The following is a 22,684-nucleotide window of genomic DNA, read 5'->3' on the forward strand; positions in this document are numbered from 1 at the left end:
CAGTGGCTTTTGCATATGAATGGTCTGTCCTTTTTCAGGCTAAAAACCTGTCAAATAAGCTCCAGTTGAGTCAGGGAGCCCCAAACCTGTCAGTAAAAGCCCCCAAAATCGGCACCAGCACCAGCCTGCCTTGCTTCACAGCTTGGCCTCATCTGGGCACTTCCAAACCCGATAAAAAGAGGAGGAATCTGCAGATCTCTGTAGCTCCTGCTGGGTGGCCCCAGGCAGTAGCTGACTTTGCACCTCCCTGGAGACCCAAGAGCCAGTGTACCAGTGGTCAGTGTGAGACCATACCAGATTACAACTCTACACATTCAAAAGTGACACACTCAAGGGGCAGACTCAGTGAGCACCAAAGCCCCACTGCTCCATAAGAGTGTCTCCTGCACAGTAGCTTTCCCACTGTAGTCGCAGCTGGTCCCCACAGCCGATTGGCCTGGAGGTCAATTCCTCCCAGTGACAACAACAGCAATCAAGGCACAACTACAACAAAACTGTGCACACAGCCCACAAAGGGGTGCACCAAGAGTGTCCACCTCAGGTGATTGGGGAGGCTAAGCAACTGGGCCCTATAAGACACCTACCACACAAGGCCACTCTATCAACTCAAGGAGACTTAGAAGCTAACCAATACATAGAAAAAACACAAGGAAGCAGCCAAAATGCGGAGACAAAGAAACATATCATAAGTGAAAGAAATGGAAGAAAGCAAAGTACTGGATATAGAGTTCAGAACCATGGTTATAAGGTTACTCAAGAATATTCTAGAAACCTCCAAGGAACTTAGTGAGACTTTTAAGGATCTTAGTGAGAATGCCAAAAAAATGAAAAAGGACCAGTCAGAAATTAATCATACATTGACTGAAATAATAATATACAGAGGATTCAATAGTAGATTAGAGAATCCCAAGAATCAAATCAATGATTTGAAATACAAGGAAGCCAAAAACACCCATCCAGAAGAGCAAAAAGAATCCAAAAATATGAAGATAGTGTAAGGAGCCTCTGGGACAACTTCAAGTGTACCAACATCCAAATTATGGGGGTGCCAGAAGAAGAGAGAGAGCAAGATACTGAAAACCTATTTGAAGAAATCATGACAGAAAACTTCCCCTACCTGGTGAAAAAAATAGACTTACAAGTCCAGGAAGTATAGAGAACCCCAAACAAGAGGAATCCAAAGAGGACCACACCAAGACACATCATAATTAAAATGCCAAGGGCAAAAGACAAAGAATCTTAAAAGCAGCAAAGAAAAACAGTTACCTATAAGGGAGTGCCCATACGACTGTCAGCTGATTTCTCAACAGAAACTATACAGGCCAGAAGGGTGTGGCAAGAAATATGATGTGATGAATAGCAAGAACCTATAACCAAGAATACTCTACCCAGCAAAGCTATCATTCAGAATAGAAGGTCAGATAAAGAAAAGCTAAAAGAGTTCACCACCACCAAACCAGTATTATATGAAATGCTGAAGAGTATTCTTCAAGAAGAGGAAGAAGAAGAAAAAGATAAGGATAAAAAATATGAACAAAGTGACAACAAATACATATCTATCAACAAGTGAATCTAAAAATCAAATGAATAAAAAAAATCTGGCGAACAGAATAAACTGGTGAATGGAATGGAATCAGGGGCATGGAAATGGAACAGACTGACAATTCTCAGAGGGAAGGAAGGGAGTGTGGGAGGGGTGTGTGGGAAGAGATTAGACAAAGATTTTATATGCATGTATGCATTACCTATGAACACAATAGGGTGGCGAGGGCCTGGGGTGGGGTGGGAACTGGGTGGAGGGGAGATATAGGTGGAAAAAGAGGGACATCTGTAATAATCTCAGCAATGGAGATTAATTTTTAAAAAAGTAATTTGGAGACATTATGTCCCTTTATGCCTAAATATTTCATTATATATTTATTGATTTCAGAGAGGAAGGGAGGAGAGATAGAAACATCAATGATGAGAGAGAGAATCAACTGCCTCCTGCATACCCCCTACAGGGGGTCGAGCCCGCAACTCGGACATGTGCCGTGACTGGAAATTAAACAGTGACCTCCTGGTTCATGGGTCAATTCTCAACCACCGAGCCACACAGCCTAAGCAAGCCAACTATTTTTAGCATATCCGTCAATTTAGGTTCATCGGATTTTGGAAAGAATACCACAGATGCAATGCTGTGTCTGTCTCAGTGAATTGGATCAGGAGGCATATGATACTGATTTGTCCCAATATTACTAAATTGAATTTCGATCTACTGTAAGAGGGCTTTCTTGCCCTAGCTGGTTTGACTCAGTGGATAGAGCGTCGGCCTGTGGACTGAAGCATCCCAGGTTCGATTCCAGTCAAGGGCACATGCCTAGGTTGCAGGCTCAATCCCCTTTCCCAGAAGGGGTGTGCAGGAGGCAGCCGATCAATAACTCTCGCTCATCTTTGATATTTCTCTCTCTCTCCCTCTCCCTTCCTCTCTGAAATCAATAAAAATATATTTAAAAATAAAGTATCAGTTCTAATATTTTTTTTAAAAGGCTTTCTCTTGTCCCAAATTTATTTACTTACTTACTTATTTACTGATATTAGTACAAACTTATGGAATTTTATTTTGTTCCATAATCTGTTACTATTTTATTTTAATATTCAAATTGTCCCAGATTTGGCTCACAAGAGCTGATTCAACCTGGTTACTGTATCCTTTGAAATGTTTCTATCATTCTTTGAGCACTTCCTTACTTCCTGGCACAATATATTCCATACTCACTTGTGCTTTCCATGTCCTAACTCTGGAATCAGTCTTTTTGTAGAGACCAAGATCTGGGTACCAAGTATGTTTTCTGCTAATATGTCATTGCTTCTAGGCACTATCAAAGGACAAAATTAGCACACACATACACAGGTACATCCTTGCATGTACACACTCACACAGACACACAAGGGTACACAAACTCTTGTACACATATGTTTACACATACACACTAATTACATACTAATATCTCCAACCTCAATTCTAGTTCAACACCATAGGGTACATTCTATTCATCCCTTTCCCCTTTCCATAGTTGTAATTTCTTCCTCTAAAACCTGGACTAAGTGTTTTTCTCATACGATAACTAGTTCCTACAAATTTTTCAAAAAGAAAAGTAGAGATGACAGTGACTTTATACCTTTGCCCCCAGATTTAACAGCACAGATGGGCTTGGGAGGAAAATCTACAGAAGCTTCAAACAATCACTATTTTTCATTCATTATCTAGCCCAGCTTGTTTTTCCTTTTGTTTTTATTTTTTTAATCCTCACCTGAGGATATGTTTTTCACTGATTCTAGAGAGAGAGTAAGGGAAAATGAAAGGGAGAGGGAGAGAGAAACATGGATGTGAAAGAGAAGCATGGATGTGAGAGAGAAACATCAATTGTTTGCCTCCCATATACGCCCTGACCAGGAATCATATGTGCCCAGACCAGGGACCACACCTGCAACTTGGGTATGTGCCCTGACTGGGAATCGAACCTTAGACCCTTCGGTGCACGGGAGGATGGTGTAACCAACTGAGCTACACTGGCCAGGGAGGAAGGGAGGGAGACAGAGAGAGAGAAAGAAAGAGAGAGAGAAACATTGATTGGTTGCCTCCCATATGGTCCGGGACTGAACCCATAACCTGCGCATGTGCCTTGACCAGGAATCAAACTGGTGACCTTTCAGTGCATGAGACAACACTCCACTAATTGATCCACATGAGCCAGGGCATCCCTTCATTTTATTTTTGTGGCACCTCTATATTGACAGATGCTGAGAAGATCTTCAGGATAAGCCTGGAGCTGGTCTAATGGCTGCTTGGTATACTGTTCGTTCTCATAGCTGAGCTTAGGAATATACCAGGATCAGGCAATTCGGGTCTGAAAGTCTGATGATTCAGCTCCCTCATAGAACTGTGGACAGCCTAATTCCCAAATGGATGAGGTGAGCTTGGCCACCTATCCAGCTTAAACTGTGTACTAGGCCTGGAGGGAGACAGATTCTGGAAAATTTGATCAGCTTCCACAGCTCTGAATGTGAGGATTCTGAATTCTGGAACACAAATCTCCATCTACCCTGGACAAAGTCTCTGATCTCTAGCTGGGTGTTCAGGTGATGCTGATTTCTTTCTATATGCTTCAAATAAGCCACTCCCGTTTGATTTATCCCAATAGAATCTGTGCCTGCTTTCCAGCAACCTGAACCTTCTATTGGTCAAGCAGGATCTGGGTCAGCTTTGACTAAATAGCAGCTTTCTCCTTCCTGCTCACCTGCTTTCTGTGGACTGGCCCGCCTCATCTGTGATTCTAACTGCCACCATATTCAGTTTCCCCCTCAGACTACCCTCCTTAGTAGAAAGATTGCTTCTCTCGGTTCTTTTGGATGAGTCCTGCTTGCTGATGTCCCAGCTGCTCAGCAGAGACTTACTCACGGTTCCACACTGGAACCAAAAAGCCAGCTGAAGGAAGCCCACTGAAAGATTTGTATGCTTTCCCACTAACTTGGTAGATAACCTTGGTTTCTGCCCTTTGCCAGCACTTCAGCCAATGACCTTTTCAGTAATGGGGCTGGGGGGGGGGGGGGGCAGCAATACTTTCTCAACACGTCCATACAAGCTCCAGGACAATGGAAAATGCTGCAGAAGAATTTCCATGCCTGGGACTTTCCTTCCAACGCAGCCTACTCTAAGCCACCTCCAAGGCCTCAGGCAAAGCTTGGCCTCAGAAACTAGTTCTTGCTCATCTCCTCTGCATGCAAGAAAACCTTAAATGTTTTGAATTAATAGAAAAAAGCATTTAAAAATCATACAATTGTGCCAGATAGGTAGATTTATGGGGGTGATCACTTCCTAAGTTATCTAAATGTCTAATCACTATGCTAGACATCTGATACTAAATTAATAGTGTATGTCAACTATAATTGATTGAAAAATAAAATTTTAAAAAGATCATACAGTGTTTCAAGTGGCTAAAGAAAAATTTTGCTTTTAACCTTTTCTGCAATAGACTCTTTCTGGCATTGGACAGGACCTCATCTTAAGGATAGGCCAACAATATTATTTTGGAACAAACATGGTAGAGCAATACATTGGCTGGTCCTCACCTTTTAAAAAAAATTTAAAAATTTGTTTTTATTAAGTTAAAAAAATATTTTTATTGATTTTTGAGAGAAAGATTAAGGGAGAGGGAGAGAGAAACATCATTGTGACAGTGAAACATCGACTTGCTGCCTCCTGCACACCCCTATTGGGGATCAAGCCTGCAACCTAGGCATGTGCCCAGACCAGGAATAAAACTGGCAACCTTTCCATGCATGAGATGATGCCCAGCCACTTGAGCTATACCAGCCAGGGCTGATTCTCATCTTTTAATAAGTAAAGACCCTTTTGTGGTTTCTTTATAGAGCCCCAATCTACAAAATTGGTGCCGAGGAGGATACTGTTATCAAGGATTAAGAAATAGATTCTTTCCTGGGATCTGCAGCATTTTACATTAGGTACATGATAAATAATGCCAATTTCACAGTTTTTCCCAGTGAAAGAAAAAGTTATTTTTTCTTTTTTGCAAGTTTTGTTGTTACTTAATGTAGAAAAAAGTGAAGTACTCCTACAACTCATTAAACTCATTAAATGTGTTTAACGTTTATGTTGCATGCTTTTATATAGGAATTTTTCTAACAATGCAAAAATATCAACAGGCCATAAATAATTAACAATAACAAAAAGTCAGTAATAAATATGGCATCCTCAAAATGAAAATGGCCAACATTTCAGTCCTTTATTTTCTTCTTGGGCCAATATCCTTAGATATCAACTTGTGAAACTCCTCATTTCCACAGAACAGAATGAAAGCCACATTGCCAGGGTTTTTAGCTTACATTTTGGAATCAGTGTTTAATTCTAGCTGTCACAAAAGTAGAGCCACCTGGGGAAATTCATCTTGCCTCTGGTTTCTTCCAAAAAAGTGAGAAGAATTAGATAAGCCGGTTATACGTGTAGAAATTAAATAAATAGAACTCTTATCTTAGAAGGTCAGACTTAAGCCTGGTGTTGAGGAAGAAATTTTATCCATTCATTCTTTGAATAAGTATTTCTTGAGCACCTATTCTTGCCAGGTACTGTACTATGGAATACAATGTTGGGCAAAACAGATGTGACCCCTGCCCTCTATAGCTTACAGTGCAGATGGTGAGACATACAATTCATTACATCACCTCAACATCTTAAATACAACTATACAGGGAAAGAACAGAGAACTCCGGGTCCTGACTGGGGGGTGAGGGAAGACTTTCCTGAGGAAGGATGACAGATGGCCAGCCAAGAGTGGGGCAATGGGAGGGAGGGGAGGCCTGGTAAGTGGCATAAGGGGACCATAGGCCTCTGTGGCCAGGGGGAAGAGTAGCTAGAGAGGCAAGCAGGGCCAGTTCTGGATGATCCTTGAGGACATAAGGATTTTAGTTTTGTTTTTGATATTTTGTTTTTTTAAATATATTTTATTAATTTTTTACAGAGAGGAAGGGAGAGAGATAGAGAGTTAGAAACATCGATGAGAGAGAAACATCGATCAGCTGCCTCCTGCACATCTCCTACTGGGCATATGACCACAACCCAGGTACATGCCCCTGACCGGAATCGAACCTGGGACCTTTCAGTCCGCAGGCTGACGCTCCATCCACTGAGCCAAACCGGTTTCGGCGTATTTTAGTTTTTATTTTAAGAGCAGCAGATCAGGAAAGAGCGAAGACATCAAATATGCATTTATAAAGATGATGCTGGCTGCCTGGAGGCTATTGCTATTTGTTTAGGCAAGAGAACTCAAAGGCTTGGTATGGATGAGGCAGAAGAGAAACAGAGGGATGGATACCTTTGAGAGAGATTGAGGCTGGGGAGGATGGGAAGTGCGAGTGAGGCAAAGGAGGTTTTCTCTGATAACTCCTCCATGTCTAGCTATGCTGAAAGTCTGGCACCTAAGGCAGGCTTCTGGAAGATTTCTGAACAAGCTGAAATTCGTTCATCTCTCACTCTTATCTGTACTTTTGCAGGTACCACATGCTCTACTCCAACATCTATTGAACATGCAAACATCCAGGTCAAGAGTTATAATGAGAACTCCAGGGAGCGTTATATTTGTAACTCTGGTTTCAAGCGTAAAGCTGGTACGTCCAGCCTGACTAAGTGCCTGCGTAACGAAGACACAAATATTACCCAGTGGACCATTCCCACTCTCATATGCATCAGTAAGTACCTGCCCCTGCACCATCCCTCCCTGCCACCCTTGCCAAGGACACACAGACAGCAGTGCTGCAATGTGGGTCATAGAATAGCCCACCTGAGGGGCCAAGAGATTTGTGTTGAGGTCTGAGGCTAAATAAACCAATAGACCTCTAAACAACACCTCTGGAGGTGGAAATACATGGGCTTTGGAGTGGGGAGGGTGTCACACAATTGTGGGTTCAAATCTTGGCTCTGCCACTTACCTAAACCCATGAGACTTTGGGCCTTCATATCTCAGAACTCTAGGTTTCTTATATAGGAAATGGACCTGATGTGCATTGTGGCTTGTTTGTAGAAGGATTCAGTGAAACCTGGTAAATATTAACTATTATTACCATTGGTGCTTTAAGATTTTGGTAGCAAGAATTTGGCTACAGACAAGGATGTGTGCTCAAGCATAGCTGCTTCCCAGAGAGCTTTTCCAGTTTCTCCCTAGGAGAAGGCCTGCATTCTTCTCCAGTGGTATCCATCCCAGGAGACTGCGGAGACACATGGACGCAGCTTCCCTAACTCGGTTACCCAAGTCTGGTGTCCAGTCAGTGGTCCAGAGCAAGTGTGAGGGAAAGTCGCCAGAATCAATTTTTGTAAACCACCTACAACTGGATAACCATGCCAGAAGGAGCCAATTAATCTTGTGGTGGAAGCCAATTGTGCCATTTCCAGAAATACTAATCCACTTACTCTAGAAAAAATATTAAGCCACAGTCTTCTGATTTAACATTTATTGCTTACTTGGTACAAGTCCAGCAGTGAGTAAGATGCTTTCTCATATAACATTTGTGGAAATTGCCAACTTCTCTATGGGGGAAGCAGAGGGGTAAGGAGATGAGGTTTTGTTTGTTTGTGTTTTTGTTTATCCTCGCCGGATGGTTTTTTCCCATTGATTTTTAGAAACAGTGGAAGGGATGCGTGGAGGGTGGTGGGAAAGAGGGGGGAGGAAATAAATTGGTTGCCTCCCGTAGTGCTCCCCAACTGGGAATGGGTATCGAACTTGCAACTCAGGTACATGCCCTTGACCAGTAATCAAACCAGCAAATTGAACCCACAACCCTTTGGTGCATGGGCCCCATGCTCTAACCACTTAGCGACACCAGTCAGAGCAGACAGGAGGTTGTTCTAGAGCAAACTCACTTTATTGTAGGACTCCTTGGAGAGCCAGACTTTCTTATTGAATTTGTAGTGTTTAGACCACCTGGTACTCCTCCCCCTCAACCTGTCCCTCCCTCTGCATGACTGTCATGCAGACGTCAGAGGCAAAGCAAGGAGGAAGCCTTCTACTTGATGTAGAGGACTGACTGGCCCTTTCCCTGATCTTTTCAAGGATGCATGTATATATACAGCCTTGGAAGATGGAGACAGCACCTCCCTCTGGAGAGAAGGCAGACATGGTCATGCCATTAATAAAAGACTCAGGTTCCCTGAGCTCAGGCTTCCTCTGCTGTGTTGCAGACCACTGGATGTATCTATTCTGGCCCATCCATGTTGCCTCTCTGGGGCTTGGGGATGAGGGAATTGATGCAAATTTGCTGATACTCCTGCTGCCCATTGTGTTTGCAGTCTGTGCTTACATTTGCATGAGAACTGCAGGTTGGGAAACATTGATTGTAGTTTATTTCTTGTGCTTCTGACCTATCCTAGGAGGCCAAATGTATCCATTTTAAATTTGTATGTTTATTTATATCCAGTTCTGAAGCCACCCCAGGGTCCACCCTCAGGATCATAAATGCCATGTGGTTGTCCTCTCTCTAGGAGACCCCTCCCTGACCCGCCAAAGGCCATCCTCCACAGTAGCGCCAGCAGGGGTGACCCCAGAGCCAGAGAGCCCCTCCCCTTCTGGAAAAGGTAGGAATGTTGGGAAATTTTTAAGGACTTCCATTCCCTGCTAACACTCAGGTCCCCACAAATCCCTCAGATTCATGGACCACTGCTGGAGTTCCACTACAAACTTATGTAATAGAACAAAACTATTTAAAAATCAAAAACAAAAACTTACCTTAGCTTAATTTTCTGTTTTAAACCAAAGGGGCTTGATATCCAGGTTTTATATGTGCATGATTAATAATGGCTTGAAATCCACTCTTATTATGTCAGATCAAACTTAATTGCTATCCTTGTCAATACTGCTCTCCGTCTCAGGGAGGTTCTGAGGTTTGGCCTGCCTCACATGTTAGCCCACCACAGTTTCAGGGGTACTGGCAGAAAACACAACACTCCTGGTCAAAGCTGTGGCCATCACTTTGTAAAGCATATAAATGTTGAATCACTATGTTGTACACCTGAAACTAATATAATACTGTGTCAATTATGAATAATTTTTTGAAAGCAACAACAAAAAACAGTATATGAGTTCTGATTCTAGAACGAGCTCTGTAAGTATTAATAACAAAAGATGTGAATTTCAGAAACGTGAGAGACCCATGCAGAATTGCCTCCCAACAATCCTACGCACCAGCAAGTTAACTATGATGGCTCTGGTGTAGCAGCATTGCCCAAAGCTGCCAATGTGCCACATTTCCACTGAGTCTTAGGTAATCATCCATCCCAATTTCCTCAGCACTGACTCCGTGTTAAGAAAATCCGAAACCTTCGGTGCCCCATGTCCTGTGATACCCTTACTTTACACTTAACTCTTGATTTTTTGTGTCCCGTTTTCCAATTTGTGGGTTTTCCTGGCCCCTGTCTCCTCCCATCCAGGCACAGTCATTCTGTTATGCTTGGCATGCCTCCCTAGAGCAGGGTTCCTAATCTTGGCTGTTCACTGAGGTCACCTCGGAACTCTCGAGAGCAATCTGGGAATCAGAATTCTAGAAGCTCCCTGGGTAATTCTTAGGTAGCCAAGGCTGAGAACCACTGCTGAAGGGAGGATGGAAAGGCCAGAAAAAGGTGGTTCCTTCTAGTTAGCTGGCTACAAACAGAAGGCAGAGGCCGAGGTACTGGATATATTTAAGTTTGGGGCAGTTCTAAAGCTCCTTCGATTGGAGTCAAATCTGATTCACCCAAGTAATGAGAATCATCAAGTGGCCTCTCCCAGTTCTGCCTTCATGCACCAAACACTTGATCAGATGAAACCGTACGGTCAAAATCTCAGATGTGAGATTGTCATCTTTGACAGAAAGTGACGTTGCCATGGACACTTGGATGGGAATGCTCTTGGGGAACCCTATGCAAAGTACCTGGACTGCTGGCAGTCTGGGTAGTATGAGGATGTGACTAAGGATTAAAGGGCATGAGGACTTCTCATAGCATTTGTGGCTGGGAACACATGGGAAAGCAGCCCAAATAATGTGGCCGATAGCCAAAGATGCCGAGACCGGGGCAAAGCCCTTCAAATACACTCTATAGTTCAGATGGGCTGAATCTCAGGCTCCCTCTTATTTAGAAGTTTTGTGAAAACATGTATAAAATAAACTAAAACCAGCATCCCAGAGGTCTCAGCTTTGGCAAATACTGTTCCACTTGTGTGTCTTTTTTTTGTTTGAGACCAGTCTTCTCTAGTAAACAGCCTGGATCTACTCTAATCTTTGTAATTTACTCTGCAAATCCTCTAGCATTCTCGAAAGTCTTATGGCCACCCCGGATGGATGACTACGTTACACACACTTAAGGGATTTTCGTAAAGATCCATGGAGCAGTGTCCTGGGGGAGGGCTGGCCCAGGGTGGGCTCCTTAGAGCACGGATTAAGTTCACTCTCCTCTGGAGCTAAGAAAGTTACTATTCTAAACATTTATGTTCTCCATGTGTTGCACCTTCCGACAGAGCCAGCTTTCATTTCCAAGCCAGACACCACAGTGGCCACAAAGCCAGCTGTGGTACCGGGCTCCAGGCTGACATCCAAATCTCCTGCAGGAACCACAGGGGTAGTCAGGAATGAGCCCTCCCAAGCCCCACCTCAGACAACTGCAAAGGCCTTGGAACACACTCCCTCTACCTCCCTCGAGAAGCCAGGTTGGCACTGTCTTTGCACACTTTAGGGGAGTTCAGCTCTTTGCCTGCATGACATAATACCCTCCAAAATCAGAACAACCTGTCAACCCTCCGCCACCGGCTCTCTGCCACAGCCTTCTTGCTCTTGTCTCTGTTTTGTGCTCGACCCTGGCTCAGTCCAGGTGAAAAGGAAGTCCATTTCCCAAATGTGCCAAGTCTCACCGTATTAACCTGCTTTGCTAAGAATCTGAATAATATCGGCCTCCTCCTAATGTGGGAGGACGAGGACGCTTCCCACCCTCTGGGGTCACCATCTATGGGATGGAGGAGCACTCGGTAACCTGTATCTTCTGTAAGGGCACATCTGACTCTTAAGCATGGCCCAGCCTGTAAATGAATTAATGACCTTGCTTGTTCTTTGCTAAAATGAGTTTGGTTTTTCCAGCCATGCATCTCTCAAGGCTTTAAGATAGGAACCAAATTGTGCAGAATTTCTCCTGCTTAATGAGAATAGTACCTTTAGGACTACCATCATAACTGAGCTGCAATCTCTTCCCGCAGGTTCACATTCATCCAGTTCCACAGCTGTCACTGGTAAGTATTTCCCTTTGTCCTGGAAGTGCTGAAGGGCAGGGGACTTGTCCCAGGGAGCTGAACAGTCCTGGTTTGTGCCAGTTGTCCCAGCATGATCACTAATAGCATCCCCTTTCACTCTCAAGTGTATCGTGTAGAAAGTAAGTTACAAGATCACCCTATTTATGGAATTCTTTATTTGACATCACTATTTTCATATTGGTACCTTACCAGTGTCAGGCTCCTGATATGGAAACCAAAGAGTAGATACATCACAAAAAGGGCCTAGTCAGCAATTCAGTTCTACTAAGCAGGGCTAGACGTCTGTCCAAGACTTACTAAGTAACCAGGATTGCGTGTTGGCACCGTGGAGATGACATTGTTCTGCTGACATACAGACTGCACTACTCCCCCAGAGTGTTAGTGAGCACCATGCACCTACAGCCAGACCATTCAAATTTCTCCGTCTAGAAGCCTTTTTACAGGAGATGCACACAACACTAAGACTAGGGGAGAATGTCCCAGTAAATATCAGGAGGAAGATGGAAAATTGTTAGCAAGAATGAAAGAAAAAGATGAAAGGAGGAGAGGAAAGCTCAGAGAAGAGAGGAGAGAAAACGAGAAAGAAGCCAGGAGAGAGAAATGCAATAAGTAAGAAAGGATCTGATACTTTTGTCTGAGAGGTTTTCAATGAACTGAAAACCACTCTAATGTCATATGGGCAAAACGATTTCTATTTTTGATTTACAAGTTTTCCTGCTAGAGAAAGATTCATATTTTTGTGGTTACATTTTATCTGCATTAGTGTCATCTGGAAAAAAAAACAAGTGGCTTTGGTCATCTCAGCAGTTAGTTGATTTAGAATTTTTTTTTTAAAATCAATCATATATACAAAGTCAAGACAGTGTGGAAAGGCTCTTTGGAGAGTATTTTCATGGAGAAACTATGGCATTTAATGGCAAGGATATGAAAACAAGAATATGTTTATCATTTAAGAGGAGACCAATAAATAAAGAAGCCAGTCTAATTTTTCTTTTTATGTCACATACTACATTAACCTTTCTACAAAGTTTTAAATTTTTTATTCATTTTTAAAAAATATTTTTTGATTGATTTCAGAGAGGATAGAAGAGGGAGAGAAATATCAGTGATGAGAGAGAATCATTGATTGGCTGCCTCCTGCACGGGGCCCCCTACTGGGGATTGAGCCCATAACCCGGGCATGTACCCTTGACCAGAATCAAACCCTGGACCCTTCAGTCTGCAGGCCGACACTCTAACCACTGAGCAAACCGGCTAGGGCTTTATTCATTTTTTGAACTAAAATTTTTTGCACATGGTTTAAAAATAAAAAAGTACAAAAGGATATATAGTAAAAAGTAAGCCCTCACTCTGACTGAAAATCATCTGTGGGAAGGAAGAAATCCCCTGCTACCAGATTTCTGTGTACCCATCAGAGAAAGTCAGTATGTCAACAGCACACAGAGGATATATGATGCCAGCCAGTTAGGTATTTTATTTTCAAGGTTCTGTACTTTGTTTTCACTTAATGCTATATTTTGGAGATTCTTCCACATCAGTATATAAAACCACATCATTCTTTTTAAGAACTTAAAAATATTCCATTGTATGGATTTACCACAATTTATTTAGCCAACTCTCTATTTGGACACGAGACTGCTTACATTCTTTGGCTATATTACAAACAATGAAAAATTAGAAAGCCTTGTATTGTTTTGCATATGTGAGAATATATATGTAGGATAAAATCTTATACATAAAGTTTTGGAGACATATTTTCTATGATTTTCAAACTATTTTCTAGATTTTCAAACTATTTTATTATGGACTATAATCTATTTTTTCCAATTTATGTCTTTCACTGGATTAAAATATCAGAAACTCACTCCCAAATTCTGAAATGTAATATAATAAACATTAACTGAACATGTACAATAGATAAAGATAGCTATGTGCAAAGAACTGTGAAAATACCGAGATTTAAAGGGGGAAAAAAAAACCTCAGCTTTAAACCATTCATATTGTATGAATAAGATTATCTTCTTTCAAGCTGCTTAAATATAAAGATAGACATATTGCCCTGGCCACTCAGTTGGTTGAGCATCATCCCATGCATCAAAGGTCACTGGTTTGGATGCCAATCAGGGCACATGCCTTAATTTCAGGTTCAATCCCCAGTAGGTGGGGGGTGGAGGGGCAGGAGGCAGCCAATTGATGTTTCTCTCTCTCATCAATGTTTCTCTCTCTCCCTCTCCCTTCTCTCTCTCAAAAAACACCAATAAAGACATTTAAAAAAAAAGACAGACATATTAAAACTATAAGAAAGCAAGTAATTTCATCAAGGAGATGAAAACTAGCTATATTTCATTATGTATTACTTGAGTTTCATCCGCTAAAAAGGTGTATGCTAAAATGAAAATCATGCTAACTTTCTAAAAAGACTTAGTTATAATGCCTTCAAAGTATGTCTCATACAATCCCAGCCACCTAAGACCTAAGAGTATGCCCAGGCCAGGTATCAGTGACAGAGGTACTCGCTGGTTCCCTGGGCATCAGTGGCTGTTGCTATTTCCACATGAATAAGCAATCAGTTGAGCTCATCTTTGTAAAAAAATATATTAAAATGATGCTTTATACTATAGTGGTTGCTCAGTAAATGTTAACATAATGTTTTAATCAACCCATTGATACTACCAATATCATTTATTTTTTAAATAAGGTTATAAAAGATATCACAACTTTTAAAGTTACTTTCTTTAGTCCAACAGAAATATTGAATGAATAAGTAGTGAATGAATGAGCAACTATTAAGTAAATTTGAGGGCTTTAACATCTAAATAAATATTCAGGAAGTGTTGCTTATCATCTCATTGTCTCAAATATCTACTGCCTCACTTGGCAGCCCTTTTTATCAATAACTTTACTCAATTTTTCCAGTATCTGGTCTCTGATACTTGACTAAGCTATTCTTGAAGTGTCTCAATCCTATTTAATAAAGAGAGAATATGCTAATTGACCCTCACACCATCACAAAGATGGTGGCACCCATCTTCCAATAAGGAGGGAATATGCTAATTGACTGCCCACCCTCAAAGATGGCAGCACCCACAGCCATAAGATGGCCGGCAGGGGAGGGCAGTTGGGAGCGATTGGGCCAGCAGGGGAGCAGTTAGGCATCAATCAAACTGGCAGGGGAGTGGTTGGGGTGATCAGGCTGGCAAGCAGAAGTGGTTAGGGGCAATCAGGCAGGCAGGCAGGCGAGCAGTTGGAAGCCAGCAGTCCCATATTGTGAGAGGGATCAGGCCTAAACTGGCAGTCGGACATCCCCCAAGGGGTCCCAGATTGAAGAGGGTTCAGGCTGGGCTGAGGGCCACCCTCTCCCCCCAAATTTTGTGCACCAGGCCTCTAGTTGTAAAATAAAAGGTCAAAACGTCATCTATGAGTGTGTTTACATGGCCATCTTCATTTAGTACACTAGGAGTGAGGAGTTCCTTTTGCTGCCACATCTGAAATAAGTTTGCTACAGTCCATATACTCAGCCTTTAACAGAAGCTACCTTTGTAACGTTCATCTATTCAATCAATAGAAATGGAGGTTCTATTTTGTGGCAGGTCTGGTACTAACCTGCAATGAAATGCAGATTTCTCATTAAAAAGCAAATGGCACTTTAAATGTATGTATTTCAACTTATGGGATGGTAATTATTTAATTCAGTCAAGTAAGTATTGATTATCTACTCTGAACCCAACACTTGGAATGTGCTTAGTAAAGTAACAGATACTAATAGAAGAAGAAAAGAAAACTTAGGAAAACTGCCCAGAACTGACATTCTTACTTCAAAATTGCCCTCATCAAATGCAGACACACAAGGACTCTGGGCACAGTGACAGAAATACGTACTACTCCCTGACTGACCTAGTTTGCAGGTACTGCTAAGGAATGGTGAGTCCCTGTATGTTCACAGAGGACATTTCATCATCCACATCCAACAGTGGCCCCTGGCTGCCTAGGCTACCTTCTGTGCCCCAGACCCAACATGCATGTTGAATGGTAGGTTGAATGCTAGGCAGGCAGTTATTAGCCTTTCTGGCCTCCTGTGCAATAATCCACCTTTTCTCCTCTCTCTCCCAGATTCTAATCCTCCTCTATCTCATGAAATCTCTTTCACTTCCTTTTCCTATAATCCATGCACCCCTAGTAAACACAAAAGGGTGGAGGGCTTTGGCAGTTGATATCTTAGTCCATTGTTGTAGTAATTCTGGTTTCAATTTCTTTACTAAATATGTCTGTATATAACTGAGGAAGAGGTCAAGGGTTTGGGTTTAAGTCACTGAGCTCAAATTGCTTTGTTGTATCATTGGCTCAGGAGCCCTCTTCTCCCTTGAGTTTGAGTCTGTAGTTTATATTCTCATTACAAATAAACAGGAAGAAGCATTGTGAAATACTGTTTATATCAACTTGCCTTTTCCAATAAATCTCTCCATGAACAGTAAATGAATGCCAAACTGATTAGTTAATGTGAAGAAATAGTTTATTATCAGCTACAATATCTCTGCTAATAAAAGACTCCTGATTTTTAGTCATAGTGATGAGTAATGTTGTTTAAAAAGTCAAAAGAACTTTCACTAGTTTTCCAAGTTTGTTGTTACTTCTTTTAGAACAACTTTTCTATGCTTTTTTCTACTGCGATTAGTTTTGTTTTTTCACTTTATTGTTTCTTCTGACTATAGCATCATTGCAAAAATATCAGGAGGAAATTTTTTAAAGAACATAAAGATTATAATCCCACCATTATTTAATACTTTGATAGATATTCTTCAAGATTTTTGTTTTGCATATGACACACACATGGCTTACTGGATTTCTTTTGGTTCATTTTTATTTCAACCACCTTTTTACACTTATGATATCACTAGAGGCCCAATGCACAAAACTCAGGCAAGGGGCTTGGCTCTCGCAGCCCCGGCTTCATGAAGAAGGACATCCAGAGGTCATTCGGCTGTCTGGTCTAATTAGAATATTACACTTTTATTATTATAGATAGACATCTTTTCATGTTAATATAGATTAATTTCACAATTTTTAAAATATATTTCTATTGATTTCAGAGAGGAAGGGAGAGGGAGAGAGAGAAACAGAAACATCAATGATGAGAGAGAATCATTGATTAGCTGCCTCCTGCACGCTCCCTACTGGGGATCAAGCCAGCAACCAGGGCATGTGCCCTGACGGAATCAAACTGTGACCGAATAATTCATAGAGCAAAGCTCATAGGTTCATAGGTCAAACTACACCAGCTGGGCCATTTCATAATTTTTAAAAGCTGAATAATATTCCATTGGATGAGTATTAACACATTTTAACTAATTTTCTACTGATAAGATATTTAGATGAACATTTTAAAAATTATTTTACACAGTACTTCAGTGAATATTCCTACATATACTTTCCCATTTCCTTAGAATGAGTCCTAGAAGTAGAACTGGAGAGTTAACTTATATGGTCTTCTCTAGAGCTTTTGTTATGTTGCCAAGTACCTTTGAGAAAAACTGTGCCCATTTACATTCACTCCTACAAAGCAGAGAATCTGGGCGTTTCCCATATCCATATATTTAACCTGCATTTCAATAGGGTTGGATTTTAAATGCCAAGCCCTGGGGATTTACCCGTGCCTACAAGGTTGTGTGTTGGTTGTACAGGGACAGGTCTGAAAAGTTTCATGGTCTCGGAGACTAATTGACTCATGGTCCACAGTGAGACAACTATCTCTCCAGATGCTCAGGGTTGTCATCTTGCAAGTGGGGCAGCCGGGTGATTTTTGCAGGGACATTTCATAATATTAAGGCAAACTGGCAAAATCTGCTTGGAGTGTATTATTGACTCAGTGTTTTATTTTATTTTATTATTTTATTTTATTTTATTTATTTATTTTTTATTTTATTTATTTTTATTTTATTTTATTTATTTTATTTTATTTTATTATTTTATTTTATTTTATTTATTTTATTTTATTATTTTATTTTATTTTATTTATTTTATTTTATTTTTTATTTATTTTATTTTATTTTATTTATTTTATTTTATTTTATTATTTTATTTTATTTTATTTTATTATTTTATTTTATTTTTTAATTTATTTTATTTTATTTTATTTTACTTTATTTTTTTTATTTTATTTTATTTTATTTTATTTTATTTTATTTTTTTATTTTATTTTATTTTATTTTATTTTATTTTATTTATTTTATTTTATTTTTTATGGGATGGGTGGCATGGGCAGGTGGCGGCTCCCAGCGCGCAGAGGAGAACATTTCTGTGCTGTATACTGAGGATCAGCCATACACAGCCCCTCCGTGGTCCTGCCTCCCATCCCTCTCTCCTGGGGTGTTCTGGGCACCTGGGCCACATCCCTAGAGAAGTGACTCAGTGTTTTAAAAATAGTTATGTTCACCTGCCTTTTTGCTTCCACACGAGGATCCCACTGTTCCTAATAAATCGCAAATGCTGTTGTGGCTGCTGGCCTTCCACCCTCAAATCCTCCCACCATCCATGCTGTTCCTTTCAACTCCGTCAACAGTTTTTTCCTTTTCCTAAGCATTACTTTATTCTCCTCTTACCTGTAAGATCTCTCTTATCACACCTCTTCTTTCTCTTTACCACTCTTCCTCTGTCATAAAAAAAGTAGCAAATAATGCTAATGGAATTGGAAGAAAAATGGCACTGCAAGCTATCATTTCTAAATCAGGATTCTGCGAAGCTGCAGAAAAGGGGGAGGTTGTGCCAGAGGACAACTGAGGAGGACCCTTACCACGTCTACTTTCTTCACTTTGGATTTAGCAGCAAGCATTTCTTCTCACGAAGTGCTTACTTTCCCCTCCTGACTTATTCCCATCCCTGCCCATCACTCACTCTGCTCAGGAAGGACAAGGATTAGGAGCACGGGACATGGGATAACATGAACTGGACAGTTTGAACTGGCAGTGTTGGTGGGAAAGGAATGTAGTTTTTGCCCAGAGATAGAATAGATTGAATTGCATGGAACCTTAAGAAATGTTAATAACAGTAAGCTGTTTGGGAAGGCGTTTGTATCTCTCTGCGGGAATGTAAACTGTAAAGAATTTTCAGATTCGTAGAAATTAACCTTATAGGGGGATAAATGGTGATGGATGGAGACTTGACTTGGGGTGCTGAACACACAACACATTGTACAGATGATGAGTTGTAGAACTATGCACCTGAAACCTGTATAATTTTATTAACCAGTGTCACCCCGATAAATTAAATGAAAAGGAAAAAAAATGAAATGAATCTGCTACCTGGACTTTTAGCATGATGCCAGCTTAGTTCTCTTCTTTTACAGTGGCAACCATCGCCACACCTGTCACTGTGCTTTGTGGAGCATGCGTGGTATTACTTCTGGTATGTTACCATAAAAAATCAAGGTGAGTGGCACAAGAGAATCACACTGGACAAGATTCTTCCTTTTCTCCGAGAAAAGAGTTCATTATTATGACCCTGGGCCTGCCTTCACAATGAAGAATCCCTTTCCTGACTAGAGACACAGGCTCTCACTCTCACCCTGCTTTTACGTTGGCCAAAAGGAGTGTCGGCCCTGGCTGGTAGCTCCGTTGGTTGGAGCATCGTCTCATATACCAAAAGAAGGGTGTTTCGATTCCCAGGAAAGGCACATACCCAAGTTTCAGTATGCGATCCATATGGAAAGCAACCGATCAATGTTTCCCTCTCACACTGATGTTTCTCTCTCTCCCTGCCTCTCTCTAAAACATATCCTCGGGTGAGGATTTACAAAAACACACAACAGTGTCGCAGTTGAGCAGTCACATTGAGGCAGTCTTAGAAAGCCATTTACTTTCCTAGGCAGGCCACTCGTCAGAAGTGGGGCAGCGAGAGATGATGACACAGGGCCAATTTTACCAAGAGCTAATTCAGAAAGAAAGTATGTGCCAACTAACCAATTTGATAGGCAATTTGTATCACTTCTTATCATATAGGCATGAATATATTCTTCTTCAATGCACTCATTACATATGGATATACTTTTTTATAAATACACTCATTAATGTCAGTCTTACTTTTGTATTTCTGATCATTGAAATTCTACATTTCAGCATTTGTGACAAAATTGTTTCTGCCACTTGCTGAAATTTCAAACCTTATTATTTTTCTAATCTTCAGGCATTTTTATCTTTTTTTTGTTAAAGCTTCAAATGACACATTAGCCTTTATTTTATTTTTTAAATTCTCCTTAAACTTTTTAAAATGAATTTTTCTTTTTTTTAAATATATTTTTATTGATTTCAGAGAGGGAGAGGAGAGAGATAGAAACATCATTGATGAGAGAGAATCATGGATTGGCTGCCTCCTGCACACCCACTACTGGGGATCAAACCTGCAACTTAGGCATGTGCCCTTGATTGGAATAAAACCTGGGACCCTTCAATCTCCAGGCCGATGCTCTATCCACTGAGCCAAACTGGCCAGGGCTAGTCTTAACTTTATACTTCTACCAATTAGTAAGCAATATTTCAGCATTCCATATTGATGTAGTTGCTCTGGATCCTTTCTCAGCTTTATACAATCAATGGACATAAGATTTGTTGAAAATAAACTTTTAGTTACTAGTAAAAATTGTTCTTTTGTAAATATCATATCAATATAAAGACTATACTGCCCTTTGAGCCTAACTTCGAAAAAATGAACATTTCATGAAATACTACTGTAAAGCCAAAATGAAAACATCATCTAAAAATGTACATAAATCTTCAAAAGCTGTCAATACCATCTCAACCAACAAGAAATGCCATAAACCTCATAAATAGTTTAGAGATTAACTAAGATTGCTATATTACTTAAAAACTTATCAAAAAAATAAAAAAATGTTAAAATGTTGGCACAATGTATTTTAAAAGGATTTTTAAAATATAATAATAATTTCCATATAAAATGCTATATTTGGAGTTACATTCTTAAGAGATTATAATGACTATAATCATTGACTATGTATTTTTAAAATATATTTTTATTGATTTCAGAGGGGAAGGGAGAGGGAGAGAGATAGAAACATCAATGATGATAGAGAATCATTGGCTGCCTCCTGCATGCCCTACACTGGTAATCAAGCCCACAACCTGGGCATATGCCCCGACTAGGAATAGAACCATGACCTCCTGGTTCCCAGGTTGAGATGCTCAACCACTGAGCCATGTTGGCTAGGCGACTATATTTAAAAAGAATACAAACACAATCTTTTAAAAGAATAATACATTAAATTATATTCTTTAAAAGTATTTGAAAATGTGGTATATATGGCCAATAAATATGCTCATAAGAAGAAAATATCAATATTCACAGACTATGTTAAAGAAATATTCATAATCACCTCTTTAAGAATTGGTAAACCTCCAAAGAGCTCAATGTGCTTATTTTAAAATGTCCTAAATGTGCTTATCCTCAGAAGGTGGGTTAAATAATGCATGGAAGAAATTGCTGACTCAGACATTCATGGCCTAAAAATCACATTGTTTAACAAAGAAACATGAAATTAAGGTGTTCTGTCCTCCCCCTCCCCCCCCCCGCCGCCCACCCCCTTGATTACTCAGGAACTGATCAATATAGTTGTTTACTTTTTTAAATGTTTTTATTGATTTTTAGAGGGAGAGAGATAGAAAGATACATTGATCGATTGGCCTCCTGCACATACCTCTACTGTGGATCGAGCCCACAACCCAGGCATGTGCCCTGACCAGGAATCGAACCCCTGACCTCCTAGTTCCTGGGTCAACACTTAACACTAAGTGCCAAGAACTGTTTTAAAAGCTTTATAAATATTATATAACTTTTATCAGGATTATCACATCTGGCTTAGCGGGACTCCTAGTTACTCTCTCCTTCTCTTGTTCTTGGCATTTGAACTACCAGTTTTCAGCAGAGGGTCGGCAAGGTATGGGGGAAGCTGCTCCAATAGCATTTGGAAATCTTTGGTGGATAAGGGGATTAAAAATACCGAAAACCATAAAAATAGGATTTAAATAGTATCTGCGAGTGCAGTTTTTTCCATCTGAGTGTTCAGTAGGGACTGTTTACTCAATTTGAGGGCAATGCTATCTTTTAAAAACCTGTGAATTATTTGCTTTACAGGCAAACTTCCCAGACACCCAGTGATCAAGTGGAAAATATGGAAGATATCCCAATGACTGGAGGAAACAATGGCAGAGAGGAGGATACAGAAAACTACCACACAGTCTAGGAAACTCCAAGGGAAAACCGGGCCAGCAAGGGCTACAGCGAAGGCACCAACTCTGCTCTGGCCAGAGGGGACCTAGAAAAGACTCAAGGAGTTGGACACCAGGGAGAAGCCACCAAGATGTGCCCACCCTCGGCACTGTCTGCATGAGTAGGTTCTCCAGGCTTAGGATGGAAGCTCGATGCCTGCCCTGCCTCAGATATGGGGCCAAGTTCCCAGAGTCCCAGCCATTGAAGGCCTCAGGTCTTCCTATCAGAGCTTTTATTTCATTATGATATTTACTCAGGATAACTTATCAGCTTGACTCTTCCATCCCTCCTCCTGACTGGCAGTTTACAAAGAAAAGAAATATATCTGAGACTCTAAGTGAATTTAGTAGGCTCCTCCTGGCTTGAGAGAGGTGTCTATAAGGATGACATTATCATTTCAGCTCCTAAAACTCTCTCCAGTTAGGTGCTCTGCTTACACTGAAAGGGAGCAAAGAGATATTGTGCCCAGTGAATTCTCTTAATTTAAGGATTCAGAAAGAAAACTGAATTCAGTGACATTTTCCATATATATATACATGTATATTTATACTTTGTTTATTATCTTACTAGTAGCCTTGTACACAAATCCG

General features: G+C 40.6%; 1 protein-coding gene across 17 annotated transcripts in view; it reads left to right on the forward strand.

Moving 5' to 3' along the window:
- IL15RA (interleukin 15 receptor subunit alpha) overlaps positions 1–22,436 on the forward strand; it is a 40,020-nt gene extending 17,584 nt beyond the window's left edge. For 4 of the 17 annotated variants that reach the window (XM_036341956.1, XM_036342031.1, XM_036341949.1 and 1 more), the window contains 6 exons: positions 7,051–7,245; positions 9,032–9,124; positions 11,040–11,228; positions 11,769–11,801; positions 19,162–19,243; positions 21,960–22,436. In XM_036341956.1, coding sequence (XP_036197849.1) covers positions 7,051–7,245; positions 9,032–9,124; positions 11,040–11,228; positions 11,769–11,801; positions 19,162–19,243; positions 21,960–22,068 — 701 coding nt within the window. In that variant the 3' untranslated portion in view covers positions 22,069–22,436. Of the gene's footprint in view, positions 1–7,050; positions 7,246–9,031; positions 9,125–11,039; positions 11,229–11,768; positions 11,802–14,085; positions 14,903–15,662; positions 15,852–19,161; positions 19,244–21,959 lie in introns of those variants that run through there. The other 13 variants (XR_004973040.1, XR_004973041.1, XR_004973042.1 and 10 more) reach the window with 13 other exon arrangements.
- Positions 22,437–22,684: the final 248 nt, after the last annotated feature.

Source organism: Myotis myotis, unplaced genomic scaffold, assembly GCF_014108235.1.
Source record: "Myotis myotis isolate mMyoMyo1 unplaced genomic scaffold, mMyoMyo1.p scaffold_m19_p_1, whole genome shotgun sequence".
Taxonomy (NCBI): domain Eukaryota; kingdom Metazoa; phylum Chordata; class Mammalia; order Chiroptera; family Vespertilionidae; genus Myotis; species Myotis myotis.